Consider the following 20,172-nt stretch of genomic DNA (forward strand, 5'->3'; position numbering starts at 1 on the left):
CTCTGTGAACAAGCTGCTGTGTGCTCCCATCCTTGACTAGTTAAGCTTGACAATGAAAAAAACCAAAACATACAGGTGACCTATTTTTTGTTGTTGTTGTTGTTGTTAAATAAAAAAAAAATCTGTAAGCAACTCACCCAGAAAAGGAACAATAGCCTCAAATCAAAATCAGAGATGTGAATCTGCTTGTGATGAAAAGACTGAAGAGGAAGGAAAGGAAGGAGCAGAGCAGATGAACTGTACTTGCAACAGAGCACTGATTGCTTCTCCTGGCTGTGGCAATTATAAAGGGTATTACACACACTCCACATACAGATACAATTGATGGCATCTCTTGTGTGCGTTTGCTGCAGGCTTGGAGACTTTCCTTATAATGCAGGCGATAAGAACCACTGAGGGCATGCTGCATTGTGGCCCAGGTCCTGCTGGTGTGTCATTTTGACAGGAATACTCCAGGGCAATCTGTTCCTGTCACTGTGCAAGAGTGACAGTGAGTAATGGGCTTTACTTGCTTTGTGCAGCAGGATGGAGTCAGGGCCCACCAAAAGCTTTCTGCTGACTTCAGGGAGCTTCAGAGTGGGCTCTGAGCTGATTCTAGGGGGAGAGGGATGAGTTTTTCTCTCCAGACACAAATGAAGTGATACTTCCACAGGGTACGTAGCCTGACCTATAAATGTCTTTCTGTTGCTGGTAAAACCACCATCTTTATCCAAACTCACCATGACCCCACATCCTTATAGAAAGGTAGCAGTTTTGTTACTTACACTGGGAGTAAGTGGTCCCGGTCCCACTGACGCTGAACCTGTTGAGATGGAGTCTGTGAGTGACCACGTTCTTCTGGGGCTGGAAGAGGATGATGTGCACCTTGGGCGCGAACAAGCAGCCCAGCACAACAAAGCCGCTCAGACTCACAGAGATGCACATGGTGGTGGTTTGCACCTAGGAGAGAGTGGGCGCAAAGTGCGGTGTTTCAGTATGGAAAGCTCTGAAATGCAGAATATTAGAAGCATTATCATACAACAGTAGGAACCAGAGTCCTGGGAGTTTGCACTGGTACAGGCTGGCTTGAACATCTCTCGCATCCTTATCTTCCACAATCCTAAAATCATACGAGTGAGGTGCATGGTGCTGGTGGTTCCCCATGTCTGCATATCAGGGGGAGCTCGACTGAGTATATTCTCCTCAGTTTAGTGAATAAAGAGTAGTTCTGCTCTCTTTCTCTTGTCCTCCATGTCCTTGATTCCTAAATTGACCAGGAAGTTCTCTGTTATGCCTGTCACACAACAACTGGGCAAAGCTGGCTGCAGTGGAACCAGCTTGCACTCACCGTACATAATGTGGGGTTATGTTATATGCCTCATGCAAAGCATCTACTTGAAAATCAGTTTAGACTCCAGCCTCAATCCTAATCAGAAAACTTCAACAATCCCTGTCAGGAACATAAGTGTGATTTGGAATAAACATAAGAGCTGGGTCTGAAAGGTGTTCTGACTTTCAGACAGAAGTTTATGGGCTGAGAAATGAACTATTTATAAGGCTGCAGGATTTTAGAGTAGTTGCCTTTGGGGATTTGTTAGTGCAACTTTGCTGACACTGTGTTTCTTTGTGTTCAATGGTAAACATGATGCCAGTTTACTGCCTCATTTTCAGTTTATATTATTTTCTTCCAAGCAGATTCCTTAATTGAGTTGTTGAATTAAACTCCCCTAAACTCTACTACTTAATTTGAATGATTGTACATCCACGGCTCGTTTTTCCTTAGTTACAATCCTGCAGTCCTTGGAGATTAGCCTTCTTCCATGGGAGTGCTCCTCATATCTCCCTGTCAGAAATAATTGGTGCAAAATGAAAAATAGAGTAGGGAATGGACTTTGTTGCTTAATATATATACTGAGCACCAAGTGCTTTGTCAGCAGTGGGTATAACTAATGTGATCATATAATTAATAATTACTCTTTACTCAAGGTAGATTTAGCAAGAATTATCAAAACGTGCTCAGCTCTCACAAGATGAGTGATCATGGAAGACCCTACAGTGGCAGCATGAGAAAGGGACATCTTAATATTTCCAGCTGTACTTTCTCCTTCACCTCTCTTCATTTTTTCCACAGGGCTCTGCAGTCTGTTCTGTGTGGGTCTTGAACTGGACACTTTTCAGGTAAAATAGGACTGGGAGTTTTCTTATGAAACAAGAATTTATGAAGGTAGTAGTTTCTAGGCAAGTTCTCTTCACTAATAGAGCAAATCTCTCCCCGCCTTGCTCAACCAATTAGATGATTTGGGTTAAAAATAGCCCCATTCCACAGGGTTCCTTTTAACCCAGGTCAGCTCAGTATTTCAGTGTGTAACCTGGCCTCACAGACACTGGTATGCTGGCAGAACGGATGCAATCCTGATAGACCAGGCAGGAATGACTGACAAGTCATTCCTTGAGCCAGAATTATCCCTAAAGAAAATGCAGGGAGAAGCTGTCTAAACAGAAGGAGCTTTTGACACCTGATTTTGTTATAACCGGTTTAATACCAATACTTGCCCCTTTCTGTGTTAGTGCTTCATTTCCTAAGGTTTTGTCTAAGGTGATCAGATTGAAAATTCCCTTAAATGTGCTAGATATTGGGGCTGCTGTGAATTTATGTTATGTGCGTTTATGCAATCGTATCAGGTTTCATTATATCTTTGATTTTGAAATCAATGTGGAGCCCTGCATGACAATCAATGGCATCAGAGAAATCTATATTTTCCAGCAGCTCTCCTTTACATTTTTGACAGCACGCCTAGCAGAGTCAGCCACTAAACACAGCAGTTTGCTCAGCAGTTTCTGGCCACTGCTTTGGCATCTTCTAGACCTTCTGGGAACAGCTTCTGGGATCACTGGAGGACTCTTGGGAACACTTTGGGGAATGTCAGGGTGCAAAATTGATACAGGAATCTGTGAGTTCTGACAACCTCCAGCAACTCCTTGGGAGCTCTGTCAGCTGTCCTGGGCCAGCTTGAAGCTCTGTTTAAACCGGCTCTTGGTTAGGTAAGGTTGGGCACTCAGAGGGAAGAACCCTCTGTAGGTGCTGGGCAGCTAACAGGTGCGGCAGCAAGCAGAAATGTGCACAGAACAGGATTAGAGATACTGCTGAAGGCTATTTTTGTGTGTGCAGAGGAGCGGAGGTGCCACAGGGAGTGGTCTCCAGTGCCCACAGTGCCAACTGTCCCTGGCATATCAGGATTAGCACAGGTTGATTCAGAATCAACATGTAATGCTGCATAGAAATTAAATTTGGGGTTTTCAAAGGAACCCCAAAAGTGTAGAAATCCAGGATGGGATTTTCAAAAAGCTTCTGACTTGTCATTTAAGGATCCAAAAAGGTTAAAATAATTTTCTGTCAGTTTGGTAGAACTTGAGGTGGCTTATTTGGAACCTTGTATTTAAATTAAATGGCTATGGGTGGTTTAAAAAAATCTCACTCAGGAGATAAAACTGAAAAATGCAATCAAGTCATGTTTTTCTTGACCTTTATTGTCTGTGCTGCCCACTCGTGACTGTCTGCACTGTTATTGCCCTCCTTCTGTGTCTATCTTCCCAACTACTTTGGGTGTTCAGAGCTGTTCCCCAGTGCCTTCCTTAAATTTTTCCTTAATTAGTTTCAATCCTTTGCTCTCCATTCTAACTTCTCCTGAGACTGAATAATCTTTCTCTCTTTTTGTTGCCTTGAATTTATTTATAGTCTGTGATGACGTCTCTCTGGGTTTACTCTTGTCTAGACTAAATATATTTAGCTCTTTTACTGTCACTCTGTGTGTCTTACTGCGTTGTTTGTTATCTATCCTGGTTTTCTCAAGATTTTCAGTACCCTTCCTAGGCTGAGAAAAATAGTACTAAATATACTGTTCCAAGGTGGTCTCACCAGAAGTAAGTTAAGTGACATTACTAGCTCCACGGTTTTACATGCTATTTCATGTACATACTACTGGTAATAATACCACCCTAAGTTAATCTACCTTTCTTCTGGGCAGAAAGTTGAATTAATTCACCGCAAACTGCTGCAAGGGCCGACTCCAGCACTCACTTCGCACATCATAATAACTGTGAGATTTCCAGTGGAGCAGAGCTGAATCTTTTCCTGAGACAATTTCCTTCTGTCCAAAAATATGATTTTATTGAACTTGAAGTTTCGCAACACTGTGTGACAATTTAAACGATTTAATGTTTTTTTGAAGTTGTTTGTGAAGGCTGACCGATATTTTCTGCTCAGTGAGGTATGTGTTTTGTGTGTGTTTTATCTCCTCCAAAGAATAAAATGTTCTATATTCAAGCATAACATTTGTTGATTTTTTTAAAGAACCCTGTTTCATAGGAAATTTTGAAATAATTTCCCTATCTTTTTTATTTATTATTATATAAAATACTATGCTTGGACAGCAGATTCTTCTGCAGAAGGGAATTGGTTGGTTCAGTTTTTAATTTTAGAGCCCACCTCCACCACATAACTCATTATGACTCATTCTAGCTCATGATCTACCAGGTTTTTCTTTTAGGACAACTTCACATAATTATGTACCAATATGAAACCATACACTATGCCTCTATCACAATCTGACTGATAGTGCTAATCTCTTCCACATCCAACTGTACATGTTCGATTTCAAATGAAGGCATCTTTCTTAGAAATAAGCTAAAATTTGGTAATGTGCTTAGGTGGACATTAACATGGAAACAGAACTTGTTTGTGAGGGATCCAGGGAACAAAAGAAGTGAAAGAAGCTATAAGTGAATGACGACACGGTCCTCTAAAGTGATGCACATGATTTATGAAAACAGATATCCAAAGACTTACTCTGTAGTCACTGGATGTCACATAAAATATGGGGAGAAAGGCCAGCCAAATGATGCACGTTGTGTACATTGTGAAACCGATAAACTTGGCTTCGTTGAAGTTCTCTGGACATTTCCTTGTTTTGAAGGCATATACAGTACATAAGACTACGAGGATTACATCATACGTTAAGGAGATTAACATACTGGAATCTTTGACATTGCATTTCAATATGACAGTCTCTCTCTTCTCAGGAAGAGTGTACCGCCTGGTGCCAGGGGCCTCCAAGATAAGCCACACGGACACCACCACAATCTGTACCAAAATGAGACTCAGGCAAATGAAGACCTGAGAGCTGGGGCTGATGAACTTTGGCCTTTGAGCACCATTCTTCACACCATCAAATATTCTGGCTATGCAGTTTGTTTTTGTCAGAAGGGCAGAGTAGCAGACAGCAAAGGAACTTCCCAGCCCCAAACGACGCAGGGTGCAGATAGCTGGAGAAGGCTTGGCTATGAAGAAGAAAGTCATGCTGTAAGACAGGAAGACCCCAAAGAGCAATATGTAGCACAGTTCACGGCCAGAGGCTTTAACCAGGGGGGTATTGTTGTGCTTGATGAACACTGCAATGACCATAAAAGTACAAATAAAGCCTAGGCATGCAATGGTAACAGGACCTATTGCCCAAGCATCTTCCCACTTGATGTAGTCTTCTGGCAGGTCATAACAGCCAGTCAGGTCAGCCGTAGGCCATTTTCCAGGCCCACAGTCTGCACAGGTAAATTCATCAGCCAGGTACTCATAGGTTTCACAGGGAATACAAATCCAGCAGCAGACATCTCCTGGTTGCATATTCTTCATCTCATTAGGAGCACAGGGGTCACTGCACTGGGAGACAGGGACAGAGCTCCTGGACCAGTGGATAGAGTCTACCTCAAGTGACAAGGTTTCTGCCCACTGACCGACCTTCACATAGGAGTATCTGTCTCCAGTATACTGGAAATTGAACACGTTGTATCGTCCTATACCATCTCCATAGGCATCAAATTTGACCATACTGTCTGCAGCGTTGGGAGGGTTGAATGGAGCTGTGAAAAAAAAACCAAAAAAAGAAATGTTATTATCAAAGCTGCAGGTGACATTTTCTTTCCTTTGGCAAGCACAGGCACCTATGACTTGTAGAAACCAATTCAAGACCCAACAGGTAAGCCAAGAGATCTTTGTCTGTCTCATTTTTGAACTCTGAAGAATCCAGATAATAGGATTCTGTTTCACTTTACTGCATGAGATTTATTTATGAAAGTGGAAACTTAGATTAGATTACCAATATCCTTACTTATTTTGCCCTGAACACAAATGAGTTCTCCAGTTATTTCCCCCAGTATCCATAAGTGGTACCTTTCACATTTTCTCTTAAAAGAAAGATGTGTCCTTCTAAATGAGACTCAGCATTGTTTGGTGAAATTTGGCTGTAGTGATAAAAGGAAATTTAAATGTTTAGATCAATAAATGTCAGTTTTGAGGCCAACAGTGTGTAATGCAGTTGAATAGCAGATTCATTTTGAGGATAATGTATGAAGTCCTCAACAAATTCTTACCATGTCTTTTACACTTCTCCCTGTGTTGTAGGATGTTTTGAATTCTTCCTATTTTGTTTCAATTTTACCAGTTTCTGATATTTCTTGTCTGATCTGAGATTGCCAACATGTGATGCTTTAGTCCTGTGTCTTGTTTCAGGAATAGATGAAAAAGTCACAAACTGGATATATGACCTTCTGTGGAATCAATATTGTAACACTTCCAACCGGTAAGCTCTGGAGAGTTTTTGTTTTCCCTCCAGCTGAGTCTCATGCAGGGAATGAAGAAATATTAAAAATGTTGGAGGAAATTGCATTTACCTTGTGATTTATTGGTCATTCACTGTAGCATCAAAAGTGAACAGCTTCATAGGCAGGAAGCAAAAGGTGACGGTTTTTTTTATTATTATTATTATTATTATTATTATTTTTGTTTTTTTCCATTGATGAGCAATAAAGGTGATTTCATTCCCCAGTGTCTTTGGTTACAGAAGTGGTTTCACTGTCATTGCTGGAGTAAATCCCTTTCCCTGCATCTGTGCCCATGCTGTGCTTGAGCATGAGCAATATTGAATAAGGATGCAATATCTTCCTCTACTTCAACCTCCAGGTACTTAGAATTTCTTGCAGTAGGTTTATTAAGCTTCTATATATTGCTGAGGTCAAATTCTTTCACCTTTATTCCTGTGGAGTGTTACCTTATTTTGCAATAATTACACTAGTGTCAGTAAAAAGGGCAGTGTTTTCTTTGGCACAAAAGCCCTGATTGGAGGATTGATGCATAACTTGCACCTTCCCAGGTGCTCAAATTGGAGTGCATGTCTTTCACAACTTTATTCTTATCTCAGGGCAAGATTGGAAGATAATATATGTCCAGCTATATTTTCTTCTAGGTTTGAGCCAAGACTCTGTTCTTATCCTTGCCCTATCTTGAGCTTTACCACCTCATCTGTGTCAACTACGGTGGTGGGCAGCCTTGGTTTGCAGGATTATGGACTAGGCCAGGGTAACCCAGCAATATGTAAAAGGATTTTTTAATCTTTTTATTGGCTGTTGGCATCTAATTGCACTACTATCTAGCCCAACAAGACCTTTGAGTACACAAAAATTAAGGGCAGCATAATACTCCTCCAAATGGCCACTCCACCTGGAAATAACATGCTCTAAATTAAACAGGTAGCTAAATTCAAAATATAGGTCAACAAGAAGATTAAGCAGCTTCCCTTCCCTACCTCCTCCTCCTCATGCACAGGCATGCAAGCTCTCTGATGCAGGAGCAGCATTAAAATGCAATCATAATGCAGCACTTAACAGGTCCTCAATAATGTGTTGTCATTGCCCGTGTCTTATTTCATTATTCATAACACTTACGTAGATTGTAGAAGCTGTTAACACAGCAGCCCAGTTTTAAGAGCCAATTTATTCACTTTGGTGTTATACAGGCCAGCTCCTGAGGTGTGCTGAAAGCCTGTGACTTCTGGTGGCACCACCGGAGCTGCAGGTAAGTGAGACAACCTGCAAAGTGATTGCACGGCTTAACTTCTGTCAGGTGTATAACTTTGGGTGCACGAGTACCCCAGTGCAAGCTACATGACGGTCAGAAATATCAGCAATATTCAGGAGACACTTTCTGCTATGTAACATGTTTAACAACTTAGTTCTGCTGCAATATTTATCATTTAAATAGAGCAAAGTATCTGGCTTTGACTTGACAGGTAGGTCTAGGACCAAGAGAAGGTAATCACACATATAGTTAGGTTGAAGCTCATGCATACATTGCCTTCCATGGGGCAGTTCCCATGCCACAAATACAAAGAAAAGATTTCTGTAGGACAATATTTGATAAGTCAACCACAGCTTGTAGCTTGAAACATTCATTTTTAGTGGCTGCTGATAGAGGAAAATGAATTGCCCTCCTTCAGATGGAGAAAATGAAATCATTTAACCAAACAATGATGTATTAAATTATAGAATGGTGAGACAAAGCCTACAAATAAGCCCACTGGGTGGCAGCAATTAATATACCCACTGATTACATATAAAATAACTAAGGCATTTTAATTGAAATTTATCAACACATACTAGGTCCTGTAGAACTATTTAAAAAAAAATCATGTTTTCAGAAAATATGATATAATAATAATAATAAAAATAAGATGCTTATAGGCAATAATATAGTATAAAAGCAGGACTTGATGCTCTAGCATAAAAAGAATTATTTTTGTGTATTAAAAAATTATTTTCCCAGAGGTGAAATATCAGACCATATAATAAGTCAATCTGAGAATTTTTTCATAGTTAAATTTCAGTTTTATGAATAAACCTACAATCTTTATAACAGGCATTGCTGGCACATGTTTTTCAGAGTTGTAGCCAAGCTGTTTTGGATTTGTCCTGTGGGAGATGGGAGACAAAACTCTCTGCATCTATCCATGCTGTTATCTAACAGGGGTCTGAATGACGATACAAACTTCATTTCCTTTGTGCGGCATCTTTGAATCTTCTCTCCTTGCACTTCATGAAATTAATTATCCTTATGCAAAGCAGTTATCCAAGAGAAAATATTAAGGAAGTTATCAAGGTAAAAAGAATAATTAAAAGTGACTTAAAGATAAACTAGTGATGCTTTGTGCTCCAGCTTGCAGCAGTTCAGCAATGAAGATGTGACATTTATGAGTACAGGAGGGACACTCAGGTACACAGAGCACAGAAGACAGAAACCTATGGAGCCGCAGTGCAGGCAGCCACTTCTGTCAGTTCACTGAAGAAATCCCATCGTTGGAGAGGATTCCACTGTGTAACTGAAGGACAAGCTCCTTCAGTTTCACATAAGAGAGGAAAGACTGCCTAGTGTTACAACTGATCTAGTAGCAGATATGGATAAGAACATAAACCAACATTATAGCTTTTATACAGTCAGTTATGTCATTTTGTTTCCACCTTCCTACAGTAGAATCGTCTTTTCCAGCAATCACAAAACTTGCAAGCATGTGCTCATGTGCTGTTAGAAGCAGATGAGTGGCTTCCATTTAGAAATCTTTATTATTTTTGGTGTCGGTGATGTACAGCTCTTGGTGACATGAAAGAGTTCAGAAAAAATGTTCTGAAGGGAGGGAATTTATTTTGTTATTGGTCAAAAATGTTGCTTTAAAGGACTGTATGAGAAATCTTTTTTTAAATACTTCTGATTTCACACTCTGGCTCAGTTGGGTGAAAGCACTCCAGGATTTTTTAGCCACAGATGAGTAGATGAAGAAAACAAAGCAGGCTTAATCCTAATTAGGCACAGGGAAACTTTTAAGAGACAAAGAAGCCTTGGAAAATATGAGCATCATCTTAACTGGCTTGGAATCAGGTGGAGTTTTGTTTGCCAGCATCATCTTTGAGCCAGAAGGGATATTTTGCATAGTCTTGCTAATGTCTGGCACAGAGCTGACTATATAGATGTTGTCTTACAGAAAATATCATCTGTAATGCTTCTTGGTAGGAATGATGACAGGTATGCCTACATTTGAGAACATACTTCATCTCCAATAAAACACGCATCTGTTCTTTGCTTGCAGATTGTATTCTTTCAAAACAAGGTACAGATCAGAGGTGCAGCTCACTAGCTAGGAGGCAATTCATTAATAACAAGGCTTGATGAAAGCTCGGCAGTTTTTCAGCTCGGCAGTTTGCGAAGCTGTGGGATTTTGTGCGGTTCAGAAAGAGATGTAAAAAGAGCTATTGTGTGCACCAAAGGCACCCTCTTCAACAGCTTGTTGACCCCAAAGACTTTCAGCCAACAAACTATAACGAGATCGGGATTAAAAAGAAATGGAAATGTAAAGAGGGAACAGGCTGGAGTTTCAGAAAAGTTGAGTAAAACCTCTTTAGTCTCACTAGATGGTGCTGCAAAAACTCTGAACTTCTTAAGACTGAAAAACAAGTCATTTGTTTTTATAACAGAAAAATATAGTTTTTTTAACACCCCCTACTCTTTTCTGTTATATATCCTGGGCAGTGCCTTATTAAAGCACTGTAAGGAAGAGTCTTGATAATAATATAACAACAGGATACGGAATATTTGTCCAACAGGCTCATCTGTGTGTATGATGCATTATCTTGAAAAGTATCACAAAGGACCCTGAGAACGCATATATCTTTTATTTTTCTTTTATTTTTTTTTTATGTAGCTATAGATTGTTGAGATTGAAGTAACTTATTTGTGCTTGACTGAGTATTCAGACCCACTAAAGGAGACCTGATGCACTCAGTCTTGTCTTTATTTCAGCATAGCAGAGCTGAATTCACACCTGATTGGCAGAAGGGACATTGAGATCTGGCAGTTTTAAAGTTAATATAGGGAATGCTCAGAGTGAGGTGTCACTAAACTGTACATCTCCACAATTATCAAATAATGGGCTTAAAATATCCGTTTTCACAGGGACAAGTAGTCACTTTTAACCTCTGCACGATAATTTCTGGATGTGTTTGGGTCATTTGCAGTGTTGCTTCTTCTCATTTGAGAAATTAATGAGGCTGATTAGTCCTCATCAAGTGTAATTTTCCCACCTGTGTCTACAGGTTTTACATTCATCTCTATAGTTCCTCTCTCAGGTTAGAAACTCGCTTCTTGTAGGGAATTTTAACATATCATAGGCCTCCACAGCATTTGTAACAGTCAGAGACAGAAATGTTTCCCCAGGCCTAGCTGCAAATATCTATCACGCAGATATCTGCACATGAGTTAGTTATCATAATCTTCTGTCCTACAAAAGAAAATGGGCATTTCTGGGGGTCACCTTAGAGTAGGTATCTCGGGTAGCTCAGCTGAACTGTACCTGTTCTTTTCCTGCCGACCCTAATGAGAGGGAGTAGCTAAAACACATCTATGATACATGTGTTGAAGTTAGGTGAGATGACTGTCATCGATATTTGGAACAGAAAGGCTCACAGCTGGAGTGCCAAGTGACAGCAACTCGTACAAGCTCTCAGCAATGTGTCTGAGAATGGGTGTCTATTGCCAGCTGTGTGCACCGGCTGCCGTCACCGCTGCAGAGGTTATCAGAGAGAATAGCCCAGCAGAAAAGTGACATGGACAAAATAAACTAAAAAGGATCCAAAAGATTAGAGGGATTAATTCAGCTTGTCATTCTCCTTAGCCTGACTGAAAGCAGAACTCTCTAGCTACTTTTCCTGTGCAACACTTCCCTTGAACACAATGTTTTACATTTTCAGGTGTGTGTTGTCCTCTTGCTTGTGTGGCCCTTGGGCTTATGTGGGAAAATGAACTAGATGCCAACATACAGCCCTTCATCAAGGAAATTATGAAATCACTCTTATTTTTAAAAGCAATTTAGGGAATTAGAAAGCAGATTTCTGATTCCTTAAAGGATTTGGAGTTTGAGATGTGAAAGGCAAAAGGCGCACAAATGTTTTACAGTCATTATATTTCTCCTTAAAAATGCAAAACATATCCCTTGAAATTAAGAACATTTATTGAAGTTTGTTTGCCTTTTTTTTTTTTTTTTGTGTTAGTCCAACTTTAAAATAAATCAATTCATGGAAAATCTTCCAAGGTGTTTTTCTTTTTTCTCTTTTTTTTTTAATAAGTCTGCTAGATTGATAATTGATATCAATGATTTGTGAGATTCCCACATAGCAATGCCTTTCAATTTGTACCACTCTTTTAATTTAAGATTATCCACTTTAGGAAATGGCTGGCAAAGGGCCAAAATGCATGCAAGGTAATTTATACTGGCAATCAACTTGCAATTACAGAGGAAATTACACCATGACTTTAAACTGCCTGTCTCCTCCCTCAGGCCAACTAGTTATTTTGTAAACAGAAGCAAGGGGAACCCAATCCCATTATAAAGAATTATGGTCACTGTTAGGTTGACAACACAAAAGCTCAGGAGCTGGAACTGTAAGTTCTGGGTTGGTCTTTGGTATCTCTTGAAGTGTTCAGGTCCGAGAAAAAAAAAGCTTGCTGGTGACTGATCTGCCAATTGCTGAACATTAAAATTGCATTCAGAGCTTGAGATTTTGGTTGGAGCTTTCTGCCAATGATAGACTTTTGAGTTTTATGTGTCCCATTTGGACTTCTGGGTGAGGAACATTCTCTTTAAACCTCAGTTCTGGGAACTGGTGCCATGCCTTACCCCTTTACTCTCAATATACCCAGGGTGCAGCTGAAAGAGGTTGAAACTGTGTTTTAATTTTGCTAAAATTGACTTTTGGACTAAGTGAGGAAATCACTTATGTCACAAGGTATGAATCCTTCTCTTTTTGGAGGCACCATTCCATGATGTGCTAATTCCATCCCCAGACTGCATATACTAGCTGATGGCTAGGGAAGTGTTGAATACCTAATAATATTTTTTGTCCTTCTTTGTCAGCCTGAAGGAAATATGAATAGATTCAGTTATTAAGATATTAAAGCAAGTTGGTTAAAGCACACTCTTCTCTGTGGGAACTTGAGGATTAGAGAGGTGTTTCCAGGAAGTGGTCTGAATAATTTAGTTAGTTTGTCCTTGGATATCAGGACCAAATGAACCATGAAATAGACCCTCTGTCTGTTATTTCGTAATTGACTTGATATGAAGACATGCCCAAATCAGGTGGGCTGACATAAATTTAATTACTTATAATGCAATACTATTATTAGTAGTAGTAATACTGTAGCTGTGACGATCTAAGATTAAAGAAATTTCAAGCCTATAAGAGTGACCATATTTTTTACTAGACTAGTCTATAGATGGAAGAAGCACACAAGCTTTCAGGCCCAAGGTCACTTCATTAAGCCATCAGAAATACTGCTCAAGAAATTTGATCTTCAGTTATTTTGAAGGAAGAGCTTTGCTTGGAGTTCAGTATATCAGATTTTTATTTCCTTCTGGAAACACAATTTCACTTTGAAAACAACCACATTAGTATCCATTTGCAGAGCGATTGCTTTTGTTCGCTTCTTTAAAACTATATAGTTTAAAAACACAAGGTCTGATCAAGGTGCAAAACAAGATATGGCAAAGAGAAGTTATACCAAAAGCTTTTCTGTATTTTTTCCAGATATGTGGGCAGTCTAATAAATGTATTGTCTCTTCCTACAAATCTTATGACTCTATGCTATGTTTTTTTGTTACGAAGCTACTGAAAACTCTCAGCAATCACCCTACAAATGGCTAATAAGAAGGTAATTTGCAAAATGAAATTGTATTTCCAGCAGGAAAATAAAACCGTAAGTAGTGAATTCTAAGGAGAGCATCTTTTTGAAATAACTGAAGCTCAAATTTATTAAGCAGTTTGTGGAAAAAAAGCAGTTGTAGATTGTTTCAGAGCTGGATTAAAGAAACAATGCTATGGTGAAACACCCATAAAAACCTTTATACTCAGACATACTACACTGCTCGGTTATAGTATTTGGCATATCTGATATAATGTTGGTGGAAGACAAAGAAGACTTGGAGTTCAGCTGGAAATGTGAACGTTTTGCACATCTATGGTGTGAGATTCTGAAGTGGATCAGTTTTCTCTGTGGATATGACATATGCATGAAAAAAGTGGTGTGTATTTCTTTAACATAAACTTGATTAGAGTGGCTACATCAAGAGTGTAGATTTTGTATGGAGCTCCTATAGTCAGTGGAGAGAAACAGACACCTCCAAAAGTGGGCTCTGGCCAAACCGAGTTGCCATCAGGAAGGCAGGTAGCTTCTTCCATCGATAGTTCTCCAGTTATTAGATCACAAAGTGAGTTGTGTAGAAGAAGATATGAAATCTGGCTGGCTTGAATTTTGAGAAATCATCAGACTGAGGCCAACCACACACATTAAATGTAACTCATCTCCCCTTGTAAAGGTTTGTGTCTGGATTTTCTTTTTACTCTTTAAATGTAATAATGTGATGGCTGTAAACACACATCTACTAAAATGACAGGTTAAGTCAGTATTTAACAGAGTATATCTCATTAATGACCAAATACTGAGTCAGCCAACGTAGAGGTGAAAGTGGGCTACTCACAACAATGAATTTCAGTAAAAAGATAGTGAGATAAAGGATAAGAACTCCTGGCTTTTAAGGTTATTCATGCATATCACACACCAGCTGCAAAGGTAGCGTATCACCACTCCTTACATCATCAGTGTTCATTGGTGTGTGTTATCTTACAGCGTGCGAGCTGCATGTCCTATTAACACTTGCAAATTCTTCTGCTCTCAGGAAGAAAAGATAAAGCTGAGAGCACAAAATCATTTTTGCTAATGTTTTGCTCCACTGAATCGGTTCAGCAACAGCAACAGCAATCACTGGACCTCAGGGGAAAATGTAAAAAGAAAATGTTGATTTATTTGCCTGTTTAATGGTGGAAGCAGAGACACATTGATAGGCTTACACTGATGAAGTGTTTTAGAGATCTGGAAAGGACATTAACAGCACCGCCTTAAGCCTTCATCCGACTTGAGATATTTTCTTCTCTAAAGACCCTTTAAAGATGGGCTTTTTATTCTTTCAGTCACTGGACCATTAACTAGCCATTAGCTATTTATTCAAATAGATGTGCAAATGTAATAGAGGAAGTTTAACAAACTTTTTTCAGCATATTTTTGTCAGTTCCCAATAGCAGCTTCATACACCGTCTTATTTGCCACTGTCTGGTGGAGTTCTGTCCTGGCACAGCAGGCCAATCTCTGCTACCAAGCTGATATCAATATCTTGGAGCAGTGATCAGCTGCTTTATCCATCAGAATCATAGATAAATACCATGGAAACACTCTATTTTGGAGAAGCTATAGATAATAATTATTTATGGAGGCACTTGATGTACAGTTATTGAAGTCAAAGGAATAGACTTGGAAGGGACCTTAAGAGCACAAACTTCTGCTTTTACAGGCAGCTATGTTGTTGTTGCTGAGGCTAGAAGAGTCCAGCAAAACCATGCCATACACTTCTGCTTATGATCAAGCATTTTCTAGTGTTTTGTAGCAAATTTAATATCTACCGTAAAAGATAAAGAGCCACAGAGAAAGTGTTCCCACAAGAAGAGAGCAGGAAAGTTATGTGGCAGAAACACAGAAAGATGCTTGAGGCTCCAGAGCTACACACAGTCACTAAAGAAATTCCACCTTGGCAACAAGGGAGGATGTTTTTTAGGGCATAATCAAGAGGAAAAACATGTATAGAGCACATGCAAAGCATCCTGTGTATGGTGAAAAGGTAAAAGAGACAACAAGAAGCTACAAGGACAGTAATGGCTCCTGCAAGAAAAGGAACAAAGGGAAAACTGAGAGAAGAATCACTCTGGGACTATCCTCTGGTTGTGGAAGCTGCAAGTCACCAATGCCGCTACCTGAACACCAGGAGGTTCTCCCTTGTCTTCGATAGGAAAAGATCACTCTCTTTGATTTGCTGTTCACTTTTTGCCAATTCAAACTCATCAATCTTACATTAAATTTTATCTTTTACTGTAGAGTTAGGTTAAGTAAACTCAAATTTTAAAGAACAGAGAGTGAATGCTCTTGTGAGCGTGTTTGTGTGTATATATGTGTGTGTTTTCTGATCCAAACTTCTCATATGACTGCATGATTGGTATTGAGTCATGGAGTAAAGTGGTGTCAGATTCAACCACCATAAATCACAGTTCACCCTGAAAGTTCATATGCTCTCAGCTACAGAGTTACATGGGATTTCTATGGCACATGTAATACATTCTGTGTAAGGACTTTGTTCAAGGCTGAGCTTTGCCATGTTTTCTCACACTAATAGTTTCCCTGTTTCCACTGAGCCTGGTGCAATTCCTTCCATGGCTAAAACTGCAGAGTTTTCCTAGCTAAGCAACATATTTCATCTACAGAAGTGTTAAATATTTCATAAGTAAAACGAGATAGTTGCATTAGCTTATTCCGTTGTCCGTCAAATTGCCTAGAATCTGTATAGAGCAGCAAATAGGAAAATGCACTGCATGAAAATCGTATTGAATTGAGGAGTGATTGCACATACACATTTAGAAAGTTAATATCTCCCAGCCTTCAGAAGTTACTCTTGAATTTCTTCTGTAGGAAAAGTGCTAGATATATACGTGCCGTTAGTCTTGAAGACATGAGATGATTCATATGTTGGCGAGCAGAAAGATGGGCTTATAACAAGAAAAGCAGAACTGTAGGAGATGAAAAAGGCATGCAAGACTGAGGAGGCAGGGGCCTTCAGACTGTGGGGTACATCCCCTTCTGCTTTTTATTTACTGGGTGTTTGCAACCTCCATTCACATCCCCACCACATTTGACTCTGTGCTGTTCTTTCAGTGCACTAAGGAGGTGATGAGTCTTGGTGTGCAGACTCTACAAGCCAACTTAATGATCATAGAATCATAGAATAGTTTGGGTTGGAAGGGACCTTCAAAGATCATCCAGTCTAACCCCCCCTGCAATGAGCAGGGACATAATTACTTTACTATTTACATGCCTTAACTTTGAAGACTTATATTTGGAGATATTGTCATTTCTGGCTCAGTGGTGAACCCTTTTACATTTCAATAGTGAGCAGTTGAGTTGATGTTGATTTATGGCTTCATGGCTGGAGCAAGAGGTGACAAAGCAAACCAAAGGATTGTTCCTGTGCCTGAGCCATGCTACAGCTAGGGTATGTGGACCTTTTTTTACAAGTTTCTCTGTTTCTGATGCGTCTGTGCATGAAGATACGTGTTGTTCCCCCTGCCTTGAAGAATTTTAGTATTCTTTGTTTTCATTTGTTATATCCTTAGACAAAATACACTTCCATGGCAGGAAGAAGGAAACAAAAGGAAATGACTCATCCAGATAACAGCAATGAAATATCTTTTTACATTACATTCCATATGTACTAAAAAAATAGCCATAAATATTGCAGTGATGCCAAAGCAGACATTCTCTGAAACGCTTTTAGAAGTGTTTAGAAACGTGGGTCTAACAGATGAGGAAATGAAAGTCACCCTTTAACACATTTGTCAGCTAGGTCCATCCAGATTGCAGTTGACAGGAATTGTGTAAAAGGTCAGTTTATGAAGAATAGTCATACATGAAAGGAGTTTCTGCTCCACAAAAGTGCAGAACTGATTGCTTTTTGAATTCTCATTTAGAAGATAGGTGTGACCTACTGCACTGAGCAGTTTTTTTTCTTAAAAATGCTCACTAACACTTGTGTGAATAACAAAGCTAAATTTGTGTAGGAAATCCTTTCAGTCATTCCTCTGAAACTTTTGCCCTAAGTGCTACTTTTATTTCATGAGACCATTTACACAAAGGCAAAGGCTGTGAATATTTGGCAAAATTTACGTTAATGCAAAAATTTGCACAAGGGATGTTTTGAGGTTGGTTTGAGTTCTTTTCTTGCTTCTAGACAGAGATACACGACAGTCACTAAGCTGCTTTTTGCTGCACTGGGAGTGAGAAATGGGCAAGACAAGCTTGAAGGGAATAGTTCAGGCTTCGCAGAAAGCTGAAATAGATTCACATGCTCATCTGGGCTGCAGTTTAACAAGTACAAGTACAGCAGGCAGCTTGTGACAGGTTTGCCTGGAAATATGCTGCATGGAAGTGATATAGGATTCAGGCCAAGATACATGTCTAAACTGCAGCACCAGGCTGGGCTGAAGGTTAGTGTCACATTATTGCAGCTATACTGGTTTGGAACCAAATCCCCTTTGGTCAGTGTTAGCCTGGGAATATCTTTGCGTGGTGCTTGACTGGGTGAAGCAAACATGTCTTCCAGGAATGTATTGACACTAAGGTCATTTTAGAAAAGATACTTTTCTACAGATTATGCTTCCACTTCTGCCTTTCTAGTATAATTGTTAGCTGTCAAAAAAAACCCAGAAGTTTGGTAAAAAATAGCATTTAGTTATCTTTGGGACTAGACATCTGAGTTTGTGACTTTCTGTAGTTTTCTTCATCACCTTGAAAAAGCCAGTTTTCCTGGGGACTCACTGGAAGTCCAGGACACACCTGGATTACTCAAAAGAGTAGTTTATTTTCCCAATGTGTCACACTGTCCAAGTGTGTCCTTGTGCAATCTTCTCACATCCTTGTCCTCATCCTCATTAACACCATTGTTGTTGTGTTCTGATCACAGACTCTGTCTTTTTCAGTTCCTAAAATAACACCTCAACAGGCAAGTGAGATGGAGATTACTTCTGGAAGTGCTGAAGAGCCCTTCCATGGTGAGTAATAGAGAATAATCTGGTCCTCCCATTGGATTTTCAGAGCCAAATTAGATGCTAAAATGGAAGAGTAGGAATCCTGAACCAAACTCTTTTCTCACATGATACCTTGTCCTTCCAGGTCACAAGAAGAAAGAAGCAGACCTGACATCTTTTCAGCTATCTGTGGATATCTCTCACAGGTAAAAATGCATGAAGAATAACAATAGAACCTTATCGTATGTCCTGAGTTGTCCCCCTATTGTAAAGACCAGTGGGACTAGAAAATTGAGTGTGCATGGTTGGGGGATGAAAAGGCTTTGTGACTCTTCCTGCTTCCACGAGCACTTTGACTGTTGCGGACCCTCATTGTCTGGGATTCACATGACATTTGCCAGTGAAACAAAAGACGAAATAATAACTATTATAAACGAAGCAGCAGGCAAACACATAAGTCTGTGATTTAGAGAAATTAGGTTACGAAGCCTTCTGTCTCTAAAATATGTGATCTGAAAGAGAATCATTGCTAGTTATTCAGTTATGTGTTTCTCCATAAACACAGGGTGTCTAATCTCATCCTCATTTGCACACCCACATGGGCACTGCAATCTAGACATTTATAAAATGCCTAAAGGCTGCATTATTAATATGACCAAAGCAGCTGCCTATAAGTTACATCCAAGGCACAGACTACATAACTTCAGTTTTTCACAGTTCAACTGAAGTGGTGGGTTGTATAAATATTCAAGTAGAGAAAGCTGAGATGGAGAGCTATTTGCTGCTTTAGGGATGTCAGAGCACCTTCACTTAAATATGCTGCTATAACAATTTTGAAGCTATTGCTGGTCTGCGGTTTATGCAGACTTTCCGGGAATGGCACCCAGCTGGGTAAAAGCCAAAGATGAACATCCTTCTAGAGTCTTCCTGAGGTCTATGAAGAAAAGTTGTTCTTGCTCCGCGTCTTGCTAATTCTGCATTTCCCATATTTTTGTCTGTGGGAGCTCAGTGCCCAAGTCAGGCAGAAGCACCTTGTGCCTGAGTCAGCCAGGCAGCAATGGTCCAGAACACCTTGGTCTCTGCTGCTGGAGCTACCTCAAGAGGTAAGAACACAATTCAACCTCTGCTCCTGCTCCCTCAGGCCAATTAGTGTTAATTAGTACCAAAAAAAAGCATGAAAAGACAGCATTTTTTGACAGTCTCCAGCTAGATAGCAGACACCATTAATGGGTAGGTCACTGACCTGTGGCCATGGCAAGAGAAGTTTTATTGAAACTTTTATTTGTACGTTGTGCCCTAGAGATAACAATATCTGTGTCCTATTGCCAGCCCAAGTATGCAATTTACATGGTGCAGTGTGTGACATCCAACACATCCAGGGTGTGGATTGGATTGTTTGACATTGTGATACCTCAAATGTAAACTAGAGGATAAAAAGGTTCCGCAGTATTTTAACTTCAGCTAGATTACATCTATAAAACCCTGAGCATCTTAGTATGATCTCTCAGCAGACTCTGCTATCAGTAGGAGATTGAACTAGACACCTCCTGAAGGCCATTCCAACATGACTTATTTTGTAACTTTATGATTCTCTATATTATGAGTCTATATTATACACACTTAAATATATATGTATGAAAATAA

At 39.7% G+C, this 20,172-nt stretch overlaps 1 protein-coding gene across 1 annotated transcript in view; it reads right to left on the bottom strand.

Annotated features, from left to right (window-relative positions):
• Positions 1 to 20,172, bottom strand: part of GRM3 (glutamate metabotropic receptor 3) — a gene marked incomplete at both ends in the record, with an annotated part of 44,184 nt that overhangs the window by 4,916 nt on the left and 19,096 nt on the right. Inside the window, 2 exons of the mRNA XM_080360729.1 lie at positions 765 to 939; positions 4,826 to 5,892. Of these exons, the coding sequence (XP_080216855.1) occupies positions 765 to 939; positions 4,826 to 5,892 (1,242 nt within the window). The remainder of the gene's footprint in view (positions 1 to 764; positions 940 to 4,825; positions 5,893 to 20,172) is intronic.

The sequence above is a fragment of the Nesoenas mayeri genome (genome assembly GCF_963082525.1).
Source record: "Nesoenas mayeri genome assembly, chromosome: 1".
Taxonomy (NCBI): domain Eukaryota; kingdom Metazoa; phylum Chordata; class Aves; order Columbiformes; family Columbidae; genus Nesoenas; species Nesoenas mayeri.